Source organism: Castanea sativa, chromosome 6, assembly GCF_040712315.1.
Source record: "Castanea sativa cultivar Marrone di Chiusa Pesio chromosome 6, ASM4071231v1".
Classification (NCBI taxonomy): Eukaryota; Viridiplantae; Streptophyta; class Magnoliopsida; order Fagales; family Fagaceae; genus Castanea; species Castanea sativa.
In genome coordinates this window covers 45,815,117-45,829,583 of record NC_134018.1, presented here as the reverse complement: position 1 = coordinate 45,829,583, position 14,467 = coordinate 45,815,117, and the positions used below count along the sequence as shown (strand labels likewise).

Sequence of the window (14,467 nt, the reverse complement as noted above, 5' to 3'; positions counted from 1 at the left end):
TTTTTGCTAATGAACAGTAGCTCATCAAATCTGATGGGCTACTATTCATTCTTCAAATGTTTTTTTCTATTATAATAATCAGATATTGAATAAAAAAATATTGGAAGATGTATAGTTGTTAAAAAAAGTAAAGAATGAATGAAGAAATAATATTTAAATGAGATAGAGAATGTGATAGATAATCTATTGGAAAGTATATTTGAAAAAGTGAGTAGGTAATAACTAAATGTTACTGTTTATTCTCTAAACAGTACAAAAATTTAGAGAATCTGCTGGAGCTCTATGAGGTAATATAACAAAGAGACTCCAGGGACAGAAAAACGAAAACCTAAAACCACCACTACTAGCAAAATTTGACAGAAACTCTATACAAAATTCCTGTGAAGGCTAACTTCCTCAAAAAAACAATATTCTAATTTCATCTGGGTGTAGCCCATTCAACTCGAAGGATGAGGTTATCATAACCATACCCATTGAGCTTGTTGATAGCTCTCTCTGCATCTTCTCTGTTTGCAAAATTTACAAAACCAAAGCCTCTGCTCATGCCAGTCTTTTGATCAATAGCAACATACGCACGAATAACATGGCCAAATGTTTGGAATAGTTCAAGCAAGTCAGGCTCTCTAGTATCCTCTGATAAATTGGTGACCTGAACTGAATTTTCATCACTCCGGCGCCTCATATCTGATCCACCGGGTCTTTCTGCCCCTCGTCTCATGCTCGGAGGCACATAAGCTCCCTCGTTGGCTCTAGGATCATCAGTGTGATGGGCAAGATGCCGGTCAGGGCACTTTGCTGTCCAGTGAACACCTCTCGTATTACAAATCCTGCATACCATGAGAACGGCACCTGCGTTACCTAAGTTTCCTGCTACCTTGGTTTCTTCTGGTTTGCTACCTGTTGGCAAGTCCACATTGAAACTTAAAGGTAAGAGTTTCCCTAAAAGAAAATTATCAACCGAAAGCACATAAGATTCCCATTTTCCAAGTAATTTACATTTTGTATGCCACAAAGGAGGCTTGAGATTTCTGTAAGTAGAGGCCTATGAATTGTTTCCAATATACCACAATGTCATGGCAGTTATTCATCAAAATTTCTGTACCCCATCATTGGGCTGTGAAATACCTATGCCTTACAATGATACCAGATCTTTTTCTTTTCTTTTTTTTTTGTGATTTTTTTATTCACATGTAAATGCAACAGTGTGAAACCTATTATGACGGGAATTAAGAATTCACATAGACAACTACCAACTAACCAGATTCATCATTTCAAAAAAAAAAACTAACCAGATTCACGAGAACAGAAAATTAGCTTCCATATTCTACAATGTAACATTCTATTATAAACACAAAAGGAAAGATGCAAAGCAGGTAATAGTTTCAGTTCACTTGGATGAACCAAACTGAGGCATACACAAAACGAGAGAGCACATTGAAAGAAAAAAATTATCAAATCCTGAAATCCATGAGTCAGGAACCGAAATCGGTGAGGCCTCAACAATGTACAATCCATGTAAAAGACCCAATAACCACAGAATGCGAGTATGTAGTCTGGTTTCCTAGGTTTGCATAACCACCAATACTAAATTTTCTTAACCACATTACAAGCAGTTTTCAAATTATAGCTTTTTAAAGCTCACTTTTTGTAAGTACAACTTGTAGGGGCATTGGGCCCAGTAATTTATGAAGGACGGCCCAACGAAGTCTTTTGGGCTAGAAACCCAAATCCGAAAACATCAAAATGATCGTGGAGTATTTAAATGTCCCAAAAACGCCCGAGGAGTAGATTTGTCCTCGGAATATTAAGCCGAGGACATAGGAAGAGAAGTTTAGTGCCCCCGAGTTAGGTTATAAAAAGTCCTACAACTATGGGGATACACAGTATACGTGGAGGACAATAGAAAGAGCGGTGGAATGTCTAAAATAAAGTTGCTACCACCGCCCATACATTAAAAGCTCTGTAACTGATACGCTGACTGTGTAGATGGAAGGGTGGGACCTGAGCATAGGGTTTGGAACTTGGTCCCTAATCCCAGCGGGCTTTAGGGAAGAATGGATGGGACAAGTATCCAAGGATCAGGATTGCAACCAGAAAAGTGGAAGATGAGGAAGAAAAGAAAAGGAATATAAATAGAAGGGAAGGCATACGAAGAAGGGGAGGCTTTTTTTAGAAAGAAAAAGTGTATGATAATCAATATTTGTATCCAAACTTGAGAAATACTATTATAAACTATCCTCGGAAACAGTCCGAGGAGGAATTCTCAGTCTTACTCTTTGCAAACGATTCTTTGTTTTTGTTCCATTGGGCCCAAAGCCCGTTCTTTTTGTAATTGTCTAAGCCATCCTTGAAGTCTAGATTACAAACTCATTCTCTACAAATTCATTGTTAAGAAAGGCATTTCAAGCCCATTTCCTCCCAGTCGTGGTTTGGGAAATTGAATTGTGTCCTTACAATTGGCGCCGTCTGTGAGAATTTAGTCTTTAAGGAAGTTTAGGACATCATGGTAGGATCAGGACCACAACGCAGCGCGGAGTCCGTGGGCTCTCAGCGTGAGGATCAATCCTTGCATCCTGATCACGGAGAGAACCGAGAAGGAAGTGTACATACTACACACACCATCAGAAGTGCTAGTCATTCGCAAGGAGGAAGCAGAGTTCCTTATGAAAGAAATGCCAGGGCCATGCAGAAGGAGATTGACGGCCTAAAGAGGAGATTGCGCCACGAGAGGCGAAGGAGAACTCCTCCGGTCTCTGACCCCTCTTCGGAAGGATCCGAGGATGACAATTACGGGCAGAGATCCAGAACTCCCCTAGGTGAATATGTCTCTTCCGAAGAAGACAATCTGCATGGGAGGCGTGGCAGAGACTACCCCCCTAGGGGCTTGGGAAATGACGCAATGGGAAGAGCGTTACACCAAATCTCCAGGTCACCCTTCACGCGCAGATTGGAAGAAGGGAGGTTGCCTCAGCGCTTCACACAACCGGCCTTCACTCTTTACAATGGTCGGACAGATCCAGTGGAGCACGTAAGCCATTTCAACCAGAGAATGGCAGTACATTCCAGGAATGAAACTTTGTTATGCAAGATTTTTCCTTCTAGCCTAGGGCCCGTAGCCATGAGATGGTTTGACGGCTTAAGGGCAGGCTCCATTGATTCTTTCAAAGAGCTTACTAGAGCATTTGGTTCTCGCTTTATCATGTGCAGTAGAGTTCCTCGTCCATTGGATTCTTTACTATCCATGGCCATGAGGGAAGGGGAAACCCTGAAAACGTATTCGGACAGGTATTGGGAAATGTTCAACGAAATTGACGGAGACTTTGACGATGTAGCAATAAGGACCTTCAAGGTCGGCCTACCAACGGCGCATGACTTGAGGAAATCCTTAATGAAGAAACCTGTCAGAAGCGTACGTCGACTGATGGATCGCATCGACGAGTACAAAAGGGTTGAGGAAGATCAGCAGCAGGGAAAAGGCAAGGAGAAGGTTATCCCACAAGAAATGAGGGATTTCAGGTCGGACAGATACAACAACAATAGGCACAAGCGGGATTTTTCCAGCAGTGCCGGTCACATACCCCCACAAGTGGTCAACACCGTCTTCAGGGAGCCGATGCAGCAGCTGTTGGAGAAAATAAGGCATGAGCCTTTTTTCAAATGGCCAAATAAAATGGCAGGGGACCCTTTGAGACGCAACCAAAATCTCCATTGCCATTATCACCAGGAGAGAGGTCATACCACCGAGGATTGTCGCACTTTGTGGAATCATTTGGAACAATTGGTTAAGGAGGGAAAGCTGAAGCAGTTTTTGTACCAACCCAACGGGCGAGGAAACCAATCAGGAGGGGCAAACCACGATGGTCCTTCATCGAGACCTCCTCTAGGTACTATCAATGTCATTTTTGCAGCACCTAGTAGGACTGGCTCAGCTCCTTTCAGAGTAATGTCGGTGGCTCGAACATTGGCCAAAGAGTCACGGGATCAGCCGAAGAGGATTAAGACAAGTATCCTGCCAGTCTTAAGTTTCTCTGAAGAGGACAAGATGGGGACAATCCAGCCTCATGATGATGCCTTAGTGGTAACCCTCAGAATAGGGAACTATGATGTAAAGAGGGTAATGGTTGATCAAGGCAGTGGCGCAGATATCATGTACCCTGACCTATTTAAAGGCTTGAAGTTAAGAGTTGAAGATCTTATGCCATATGACTCACCTTTGATAAGCTTCGAAGGGAGAGCTGTCGTTCCGAAGGGACAAATTAGACTGCCTGTGCAATCAGGTCCAGAGGTGGTAGACGTAGATTTCATCGTGTCGATGCTTATTCTCCCTATACGGCTATTGTGACGAGACCTTGGCTGCATGCGTTAGGGGCTGTTTCCTCAACCTTGCATGTCAAAGTCAAATTTCATTCTGGAGACCAGGTGGTGGAGTTACTTGGGAGTCAGTCTGTGGCTCGACAGTGTGTCACGGCAGCAATTCTGTGTCGACCAGAACTAGACTCCTCGGCCTCAGCTAACGGAGAAGCGTAGCAATCAAAGTCTCTTGCCGCAGCCGAGGTAGATGAAGCGGTATGTGAAGAATTGGAGAAAATTCTCATAGACAATGATCCTGAGAAGTTCTTCCAGGTTGGAGTTCAATTGCTGCAGGAAGAGAAGATAGAGCTGATTTTATTTTTAAAGAAGAATATGGATGTATTTGCTTGGAACGCGAATGAGGCCCCTGGGGTTGATCCGAACTTCATATGTCATCATTTAAAGGTCAATCCAATTGTAGTACCGAGGAGGCAACCACCGAAGAGGTCCTCCAAAGAACATTCCAAAGCCGTAAATGAGGAAGTGCTCAAACTCAAAGAGGCAGGTGCTATCAAAGAAGTGTTTTATCCTGAATGGTTAGCCCATACGGTGGTGGTGAAGAAGAAAAATGGGAAGTGGAGAGTTTGTGTAGACTTCACAGATTTAAACAAAGCTTGCCCGAAGGACTCATTCCCAATGCCTCGGATTGATCAATTGGTTAACGCTACTGTTGGAAATCCTCGGATGAGTTTCCTTGATGCTTTCCAAGGTTACCACCAGATACCCTTAGCCGTTGAGGACCAGGAGAAGACTGCATTCGTCACTCCAACAGGAAATTATCATTATAAGGTAATGCCCTTTGGTTTGAAAAACGCAGGGTCTACCTACCAAAGGATGATGACGAGAATGTTTGAGGCCCAGCTAGGAAAACTATTGAGGTATATGTGGATGATATGGTGGTAAAGAGTAAAGAAGTTTCTGTACATCTGGAAGATCTGAGCAACACTTTTCAGACGCTAAGAGAGTATAAATTGCGGCTCAACGCCTCTAAATGCTCTTTTGGTGTGGGATCGGGCAAGTTTCTAGGATATATGGTGACTCACCGGGGGATTGAAGTAAATCCTGCTCAGGTTAAGGCAATAAACAGCTTACACCCACCTCGGAATCCTAAAGAAGTGCAAAGACTAACAGGTATGACTGCTGCTCTCAACCGATTTATATCTCGGTCCGCGGACAGATGCAGACCTTTCTTTCAATTATTGAATAAATGGAAGGGTTTTGAATGGACCGAGGAGTGCGTGGTGGCTTTTCAACAGCTAAAGGAATATCTCTCGCGACCGTCAGTTATGTCTCGACCGGAAGTTGATGAAATTCTGTTCGCATATATTGCAGTGGCTAACCATGCAGTTAGTTTGGTTCTTATCCGAGATGACAATAACATCCAAAGACCGGTTTATTATGTAAGCAAATCTCTGCACGAGGCCGAGCTGAGTTATTTGCCACTGGAGAAAGCTATTTTGGCAGTGGTACATGCTACACGAAGACTTCCCCATTACTTCCAGTCTCATACAGTTGTTGTTCTTACACAACTCCCTCTTAAATCAATTCTGCGAAGTGCAGATTACATGGGACGAATTGCCAAATGGGGAACTGTCCTAGGAGCTTTCGATATCAAGTATATGCCTCGCACCTCTATAAAGGGACAGGTCATCACGGACCTTGTGGCGGAATTTGCTGAACCTTCGTTAGAAGACTATCAAGAAGGCATGGGTAAAAAATCAGTAGGCATGATTTCGTGTGAAGGGCCTCCATTATGGAAAGTCCATGTTGATGGAGCAGCGAATCAGAGGGGATCGGGTATAGGACTAGTTTTGATATCCCCAGAGGGAATTACTTTTGAGAAATCTTTGAGATTAGGATTCTCGGCCACCAACAACGAAGCAGAGTATGAAGCCGTCCTCGTAGGGATGAACATGGTTCATAAACTGGGAGGAAAGACGGTGCAAATGTTCTCGGATTCACTATTGGTGGTAGGCCAAGTAGAAGGGAAACTAGAAGCAAGGGATTCCAGAATGCGAGAATACCTAACCCAGGTCAGGTATATGCAATCTAAATTTGAGTCTTTTTTACTATTGCATGTATCCAGATGTGGCAATACCCATGCCGACTCATTAGCCACGCTTGCAACATCCTCGGCACAAAGTCTACCACGAGTTATCCTTGTTGAAGATCTGTTGAAACCCACTGGGATGGATGGTAACTCCACTCAAATTCTCCAAATTAGGACTGGGCCTAGTTGGATGGATCAAATAGTAACATTTCTCAGAAATGACATCCTGCCTGGAGAAAAAGCTGAAGCAGATAAAGTTCGCAGGAAAGCCACTCGTTTCTGGTTATCCGAGGACCAGAAATTGTACAAACGTTCCTTTTCTGGACCATATTTGTTATGTATACACCCCGAGGCAACGGAGCTACTTTTGGAAGAGTTACACGAAGGGATTTGTGGAAGTTATACAGGGGGAAGGTCTTTAGCTCACAGAGCCCTTACTCAGGGCTATTGGTGGCCAAATATGCAGAGAGAAGCGCAAGATTATGCAAAGAAATGTGACCAATGTCAAAGGTTCGCTCCAAATATACATCAACCAGGGGGAGTCCTGAATCCTCTATCTAGCCCATGGCCTTTTGCTCAATGGGGCTTGGACATTGTCGGACCCTTCCCCAAAGCAACAGGAAACAGACGGTGGCTTCTCGTGGGAACAGATTATTTCACCAAATGGGTTGAAGCTGAGCCATTATCAAATATTAGAGACGTGGAAGCAAAAAAGTTTGTATGGAAGAATATCGTTACCAGATTCGGCATCCCTCATACTCTCATTTCAGATAACGGTTTACAATTTGATAGGAAAGCCTTTCGGAAATACTGCTGTGATCTGGGTATTACGAATAGATATTCCACTCCGGCTTATCCCCAAGGAAATGGGCAAGCCGAGGCTGTCAACAAAGTAATAGTGAGAGGACTCAAAAAGAGGTTGGGTGACGCCAAGGGGAGGTGGGTGGAAGAACTGCCACATGTCTTGTGGACGTATCGAACTACACCACGAAGATCCACAGGTGAAACACCCTTCGCCATGACTTATGGGGCCGAGGCAGTAATACCCTTAGAAACTGGGTTCCCAACCCTGAAGAAAAGCTCCTTTATTCCAGATAGCAATGATGATCTATTAATGAGAAACTTAGACTTAGTTGAGGAACGGCGAGAAAACGCCATGGTTCAACTAGCTTATTATCAACATAAGCTCAAGCAGGGGTATGATTCTCATGTGAAACTTTGACCTCTTGGACCGGGTGACTTAGTATTAAGGAAAGTTCTGGGCACGACAAAGAATCCTGCGTGGGGAAAATTGGGGCCCAACTGGGAAGGACCTTATCGTATTACTTCGGTCGCAGGAATAGGGGCTTACAATCTGGAAGATTTGGACGAACGTGTTGTACAACGTCCCTGGAATGTAAATAATCTACGAAGGTACTATTACTAAATAAAAGGCACTTCGGCCGTTTTTTGTTGTAAACTACATTACATTCATTATCTTCGTTCGTCTAAATATCAAGCTGAAGCTTGGTATGCCTGGATCCTCGGACCACATACCTCGTCTAAATTGATATTCTTTACTAAGTGTTAAACAGAACCTAAGTTACGTCTGATCCTCGGATCATCTACTTTGGGAAAATTAACATTTCAATTTATTAGTCTAAATATCAAGCTGAAGCTTGGTATGCCTGGATCCTCGGACCACATACCTCGTCTAAATTGATATTCTTTACTAAGTGTTAAACAGAACCTAAGTTACGTCTGATCCTCGGATCATCTACTTTGAGAAAATTAACATTTCAATTTATTAGTCTAAGTATCAAGCTGAAGCTTGGTATGCCTGGATCCTTGGACCACATACCTCGCCTAAATTGATATTCTTTACTAAGTGTTAAACAGAACCTAAGTTACGTCTGATCCTCGGATCATCTACTTTGGGAAAATTAACATTTCAATTTATTAGTCTAAATATCAAGCTGAAGCTTGGTATGCCTAGATCCTCGGACCACATACCTCGTCTAAATTGATATTCTTTACTAAGTGTTAAACAGAACCTAAGTTACGTCTGATCCTCGGATCATCTACTTTGGAAAAATTAACATTTCAATTTATTTATCTAAGTATCAAGCTGAAGCTTGGTGTGCCTGGATCCTCGGACCACATACCTCGTCTAAATTGATATTTTTTACTAAGTGTTAAACAGAACCTAAGTTACGTCTGATCCTCGGATCATCTAATTTGGAAAAATTAACATTTCAATTTATTTATCTAAGTATCAAGCTGAAGCTTGGTATGCCTGGATCCTCGGACCACATACCTCGTCTAAATTGATATTCTTTACTAAGTGTTAAACAGAACCTAAGTTACGTCTGATTCTCGGATCATCTAATTTGGGAAAATTAACATTTCAAATTTATTTATCTAAATATCAAGCTGAAGCTTGGTATGCCTGGATCCTCGGACCACATACCTCGACTAAATTAATATTCTATACCAAGTGTTAAACGAAACCTAAGTTAGGCCTAGACCTCGGATCATTTACTTGGGAAAAATTAAACACTTCTTTTCTTTTTGTCAAAGACGTCAGATATTTGCATATCTAAATCAAAAGACTATATGCCTTATTTTTACATAGTTCAACTAGAGATCCAAAATGAAGAATCAAATACTTAAATGCGTCATTTAATGCAGTTCCCGGCACAATTAAACCTTCCTGGATTATCAATTTCAATTCAAATTGTTGCTATTAACTTTGGTAAAGAACAAAAAGATGGTATTTATGGAATGATATGATCAAAACAAAGCAAAAACAAAACATTCGTACTTATATTAGATTCCAAATAGTACTTTTTCAATCACACTTAGAAATTACACTTAAATATAAAATAAAATAAAAATAAAATAGAGAAAGGCAGCAAGGATTCATTGTTTCAGCTTGATCTTCAGAGGGCCTTTGGGGTCTTTAGGAGATGGAAGCTGAACCGAGGACTCAACGGCAATTCCTTTGCCTTTGGGATCATCTATCAAGGTTATTGGGTTAGCTTGATCACCCAACTCATCCTTCGAAGATTCCTGAAGGTCACTTGAGGGCTGTACGTCTTCAAACGCCTTTTCTTGTACTGGATCAACTTGCTTAGGAGCATCTTCAGGAAGAGTTGAATCTCCAGCCAAATCACCCCCCTTATCCTCGGATGATCCCTGGGCAGCTTCTTGGGCAGCTTCAGGAATGGTAGAAGCTCGAATTGCCGGAGGATAGTAGACACTCTCCGCTTTCCAAAGAATGGAAGAAGCATTAACCCCAGCTTGGGAAAGTGCCTCATTCCACACTTGGAGGCAGTAATGCCTACATACCTCGGGAACCTGAGCCTTGAAATTTTCGGTGACCTCCTTCACACCTATATCATAACCGTCTTGTTCGGCTTGGTCCCTTGAGATCTCGGCCTTTTCTTTTGCTTTATCAGCCTTTTTCTTCTCCTCAAGGGCTTCCTCTTTGCCCTTGATGGCCTTCTCTTTGGCCATCTCAGACTCGTTCAGATCTTTCTTAAGATCCTCAACGAGCCTTCGTGCTGCTGAGAGGTTATCCTCGGCTTGACGAAGCATTAGGCACTGATCCTCAGCTTGTTTAGTCGTTGTTTTCAGATCAGCCTCTAAGCCCGCCTTATCACTCTCGGCCTTAGCCAATTTTGTTGTGACCTCCTGCAGTTTCTTCTTGTGAAGGTCCGAGATCTTTTGGGCGGTTTCACGCCTGGCTTCCTCGGTCCTCAGAGACTTGTAGGAACTGATGGCAATCTCTTCTGCCCTATGGGCAGATTGAACGGCCTACGAACAAAACACATAAAGTTTAGACACGTATATATATATATATAGGAAATAAAAACAAAAGCCAAGGTTTTTAGAGAAAGAAAACTCACCATTGCAAGCTCATTCTTCAAAGTCATGAAGACGGTGTGGTCCCTTTTCTTTCTAAGCTCAACCATATCCTTGGGGAGTAACAGCGCCTGCTCCAATGCATCTGCGACGCATGCAGCTGTCCCTTCATCGGAATTTCTAATGGACGCATCCACGGTAATGACCTCGTCGTCCATAGACATATCAGGAAGCCATACAGGGGCGCGCACGGCCACTTGTTGGTCGGTTCTTCTTTCCGACCTAGTCTGCATGGTACGGGCTTGCTTTCCACCCTTTTCCACCTCGGGATCCTTGGAAACAGAGCCCTTTCCTACTTCCACCACTTCCTTCCCTTTTGACTGATCCCTTTTTCTTTTGAGATCAGCTATGTTGGTGCGTTGAGTTTGGGAGGATGGGGGTGGAGGAGGAAGCCTAATTTCAGGGCCTTTGTTAGCACCCTTTTCTTGAGTCCGAGGGCGCACCTCTTTTGAAGGTTCTTGGACTTTAGGGCCCTTGTCAGCGCCCTCAAGGACATCTTTTAGGCTGGGCTTAATCTTTCGTTGAATGCCCATATTGTCAAGTTCTTCAGTAGTAACCTTTGAGATTTGGGTAGAGGTGCCGAGGATGGAAGTTGAATCTTCAGGAGAGTAGGGTTGATTAAAAACCTCAAATTCGTCCTTGGAATCTGGTACCTCAACTATTTCTTCTTCTTCTTCTTCCTTTACAGTAGAGTGGGAAGACGCAGCTTCACCAGAGGTTAATTTTGTGGAGAAAGGAACTGTGGGAATCCCAACTGGAACGAATTGTGGTGGTTGGATTGGTTGGGTGGCCAAAGTACCTTGAGGAATGGTAGTCCCCTCCGGTAGCAAGAAACCCTCAATGGCAACGTTGATTCGAGGAAGACGAGGATCGTGGGCTTTAATCACGCACTTTGGCACCTGAAAAGCTTTAGATATCGGAGTGTAGCCGAGGATCAGATGAGCCGCACGGAGTCGGCCGTCGGTATGCACGAAGATCTCGGCTTGTAGGATCCTATCCAACCGCCCGAAATCAACAAGGTTAGGATGACGATCCGCTGCGTGTGGATCTGCAGAGTTATCCAAGTAAAAATGGGTAAGAGTAAGTAAAAAGCCGAAAGATAATAGTATGTAAAAGAAACTTCACCTGAAGTCCCTTCCCTTGTTGGGCAGGGGAGGCCGTCGTGCCAATTTCCTGATACGATCAGGAAGTCGTTTTTTAGGCCCTTATTTGATTCAGGCAGACATTGAATTAGCCTAACTTCTGGGTATCTAGACTTTAGGTAATATTCATTTTTTTTGCTTAGGTAATGGAGGTTATAAACCCAGTTCACGTCGTGGTGAGTGAGCCCTAGGTTCATCTTCTCATTTAAAGCATTTATGGAACCTAGGATCCTAAAGACATTTGGGGTGCACTGGGTGGGAGCCAATCTAAAGGCCCTAAGATAGTCCCTAGTAATAGTTCCCATGGGGATTTTCATTCCCCCTTCGATGAACGCAATCATCGGGATTACAACTTCCCCCGTTTTTCTTTTTGTATAATACTCTTCCTCGTTACAGTACCTAATGGATACATCCGAGGGAATTTTGTACTTAATCTTAAACTGCTCTATTTTTTCATTTGAATCCACCAGGGACGCAAATCTACCCATTCTTTTTGAAAATAGGAGGTGTGAAGAAAACTAACTACGCCGAGGATGAAAGATACAGTGAAAAAGAGAAGATGGGAAGGAAGAGAAACAAAAGAAACAAAAAGCTGATAAGGAGGGGAAAGAGTATTGAAGAACTTACTTTTAAAAAAAGAAGAAAGCACGGTCACCTCAGACAGGGTACTTGATAGACAGAGAGAGAGTACGGGGAGATGGAAAGTGTGGCAGGTACGTTATGAGGTTTCTGTAGTGTGAAGAATTTTGAAGAAAATTAGTATTTATATGTCAAAAGGTGTTTTGAAGCGGGCGAATTCCCGCCTCAACACAGGAATCGCTCTCGACTGTTGGATATGTGTCATATCAATGAAACGTGGGGGACATAGAAGCGCCAATAATTAATTCGGGGGCGTTTCGCATACCGAAGCATCGGGAACACGCGATGGGTAATTCAGAAGTTATTTCCGTGAGCAGTATTCCAGGATTCTGCAGGGTAAAAAGGTCTTTTAAATCGAGATCCTATTTTCCTCCCGAGGTGAAGAAAAATAAAGAATCTCGAGGGGCTATTGTAGGGGCATTGGGCCCAGTAATTTATGAAGGACGGCCCAACAAAGTCTTTTGGGCTAGAAACCCAAATCCGAAAACATCAAAATGATCGTGGAGTATTTAAATGTCCCAAAAACGCCCGAGGAGTAGATTTGTCCTCGGAATATTAAGCCGAGGACATAGGAAGAGAAGTTTAGTGCCCCCGAGTTAGGTTATAAAAAGTCCTACAACTATGGGGATACACAGTATACGTGGAGGACAATAGAAAGAGCGGTGGAATGTCTAAAATAAAGCTGCTACCACCGCCCATACATTAAAAGCTCTGTAACTGATACACTGACTGTGTAGATGGAAGGGTGGGACCTGAGCATAGGGTTTGGAACTTGGTCCCTAATCCCAGCGGGCTTTAGGGAAGAATGGATGGGACAAGTATCCAAGGATCAGGATTGCAACCAGAAAAGTGGAAGATGAGGAAGAGAAGAAAAGGAATATAAATAGAAGGGAAGGCATACGAAGAAGGGGAGGCTTTTTTGAGAAAGAAAAAGTGTATGATAATCAATATTTGTATCCAAACTTGAGAAATACTATTATAAACTATCCTCGAAAACAGTCCGAGGAGGAATTCTCAGTCTTACTCTTTGCAAACGATTCTTTGTTTTTGTTCCATTGGGCCCAAAGCCCGTTCTTTTTGTAATTGTCTAAGCCATCCTTGAAGTCTAGATTACAAACCCATCCTCTACAAATTCATTGTTAAGAACGGCCTTTCAAGCCCATTTCCTCCCAGTCGTGGTTTGGGAAATTGAATTGTGTCCTTACACAACTATTTCAATAGAATTTTAAAAAAATGAGAAATTCTAAAGCTTATACATTTAGCTTAATTTAAGGAAGCAAAAGCTCTATAAAATTTAAGAAGAACAGACATAGACACGGTATGAGTATGACATGACGGTATAAGTAATTTTTGAACAATTTTTAAAGTAATTTTTGAACAAGTATATGATATGATCATATCAGTAAAGCACTTTAAATGAAGTGAAGTGTTCGTACTTTCTTAGAATAAAATACTTATAATTCAACCATTAAGCCTACTTTAGTTCAATTCTTTCACAGTTCTAGAACCCAAAACACCCTTGAAAAATAGACTCAAAATATTAAAGAAATCAAAACCAAACCCACACATAGAAATTAAACACAGAGAGAGAGAGAGAGAACACGAACCATGAGGCCTAGGGCGTTCAAGAAAGATGTCCTCAGTGGAGACCACGGTGAGACGAGCACCAAAGTCGTCATGGACCGCGTCGCCGAACTTGGGCCAGGCCCTGCGCTCCATGGCTCGTTTGCTCAACTGGGTCTTCGCCAACTTTTGGACCCGGGTCGTCGTCGTTTTCTTCACCTCGTTCCCTTCGTCGTCGAACTCGTACTCGACCACCTTCCTCACTCCCCTCTCGTCCTCATCAACTAGCTCGCACCACTGGAACTTTTTCTGCTTCGGCTTCGGGTTCTGGTTCGGGTTCGGATCGTTACTTAATTTGTCTATCGCCATGGTTTCGCTCTGTGATTTGAGTATGCGTTTGTTGTTGTTTACTCTGTGAAGTCTGTATGGTTTCGAACTGTTTTATTTCACACACGAACCGACATAGAGAGTCGGTGGCGTTTTAATTTTGGATTTGTGCATATGGGTTGGGCAAAGTTTTAATTTGAGTTGGGCTCTTTTTTATTTTGCAATTCCTGACCCAACGAACTAAAGAGAAATTTGTGTTTTTCGTTTTTTCCAAGCCACAAAGATTTATACATATAATTTGTTTTTAAATCCTGATAAGGATAAATTCCAAAGTAAACGGATCCAATTAACGGAGTTAGACATAAGTGATGGGGTCATCAAAAGGGATGGTCTAGTTTGTCTAACAATTGAAAAACTAGACGGATTCATATCCTAGAAAGGTAGGGAGACAAATGGACTCTTTTGAATGAACGGATCCAAGGGAATGGTT

The 14,467-nt window shown here is 42.6% G+C and overlaps 1 protein-coding gene across 1 annotated transcript; it reads right to left on the bottom strand.

The window, feature by feature from the left end:
- Positions 1 to 352: 352 nt before the first annotated feature.
- Positions 353 to 14,047, bottom strand: LOC142638003 (uncharacterized). The gene is made up of 2 exons (XM_075811992.1): positions 13,695 to 14,047; positions 353 to 897 (listed from the first exon to the last, which is right to left on the bottom strand). Exons 1-2 carry the CDS (start codon positions 14,017 to 14,019, stop codon positions 419 to 421), a joined length of 804 nt encoding a protein of 267 aa, XP_075668107.1. The 5' UTR covers positions 14,020 to 14,047; the 3' UTR covers positions 353 to 418.
- Between the last annotated feature and the right edge of the window lie 420 nt (positions 14,048 to 14,467).

Bases quoted from the DNA above. Each gene is read 5' to 3' on its own strand.
- LOC142638003 (XM_075811992.1), bottom strand. From the start codon at position 14,019: ATGGCGATAGACAAATTAAGTAACGATCCGAACCCGAACCAGAACCCG. The intron at 898-13,694 runs GTTCGTGTTCTC...ACTTGCCAACAG, and splicing joins TGAACGCCCTAGGCCTCATG to GTAGCAAACCAGAAGAAACC.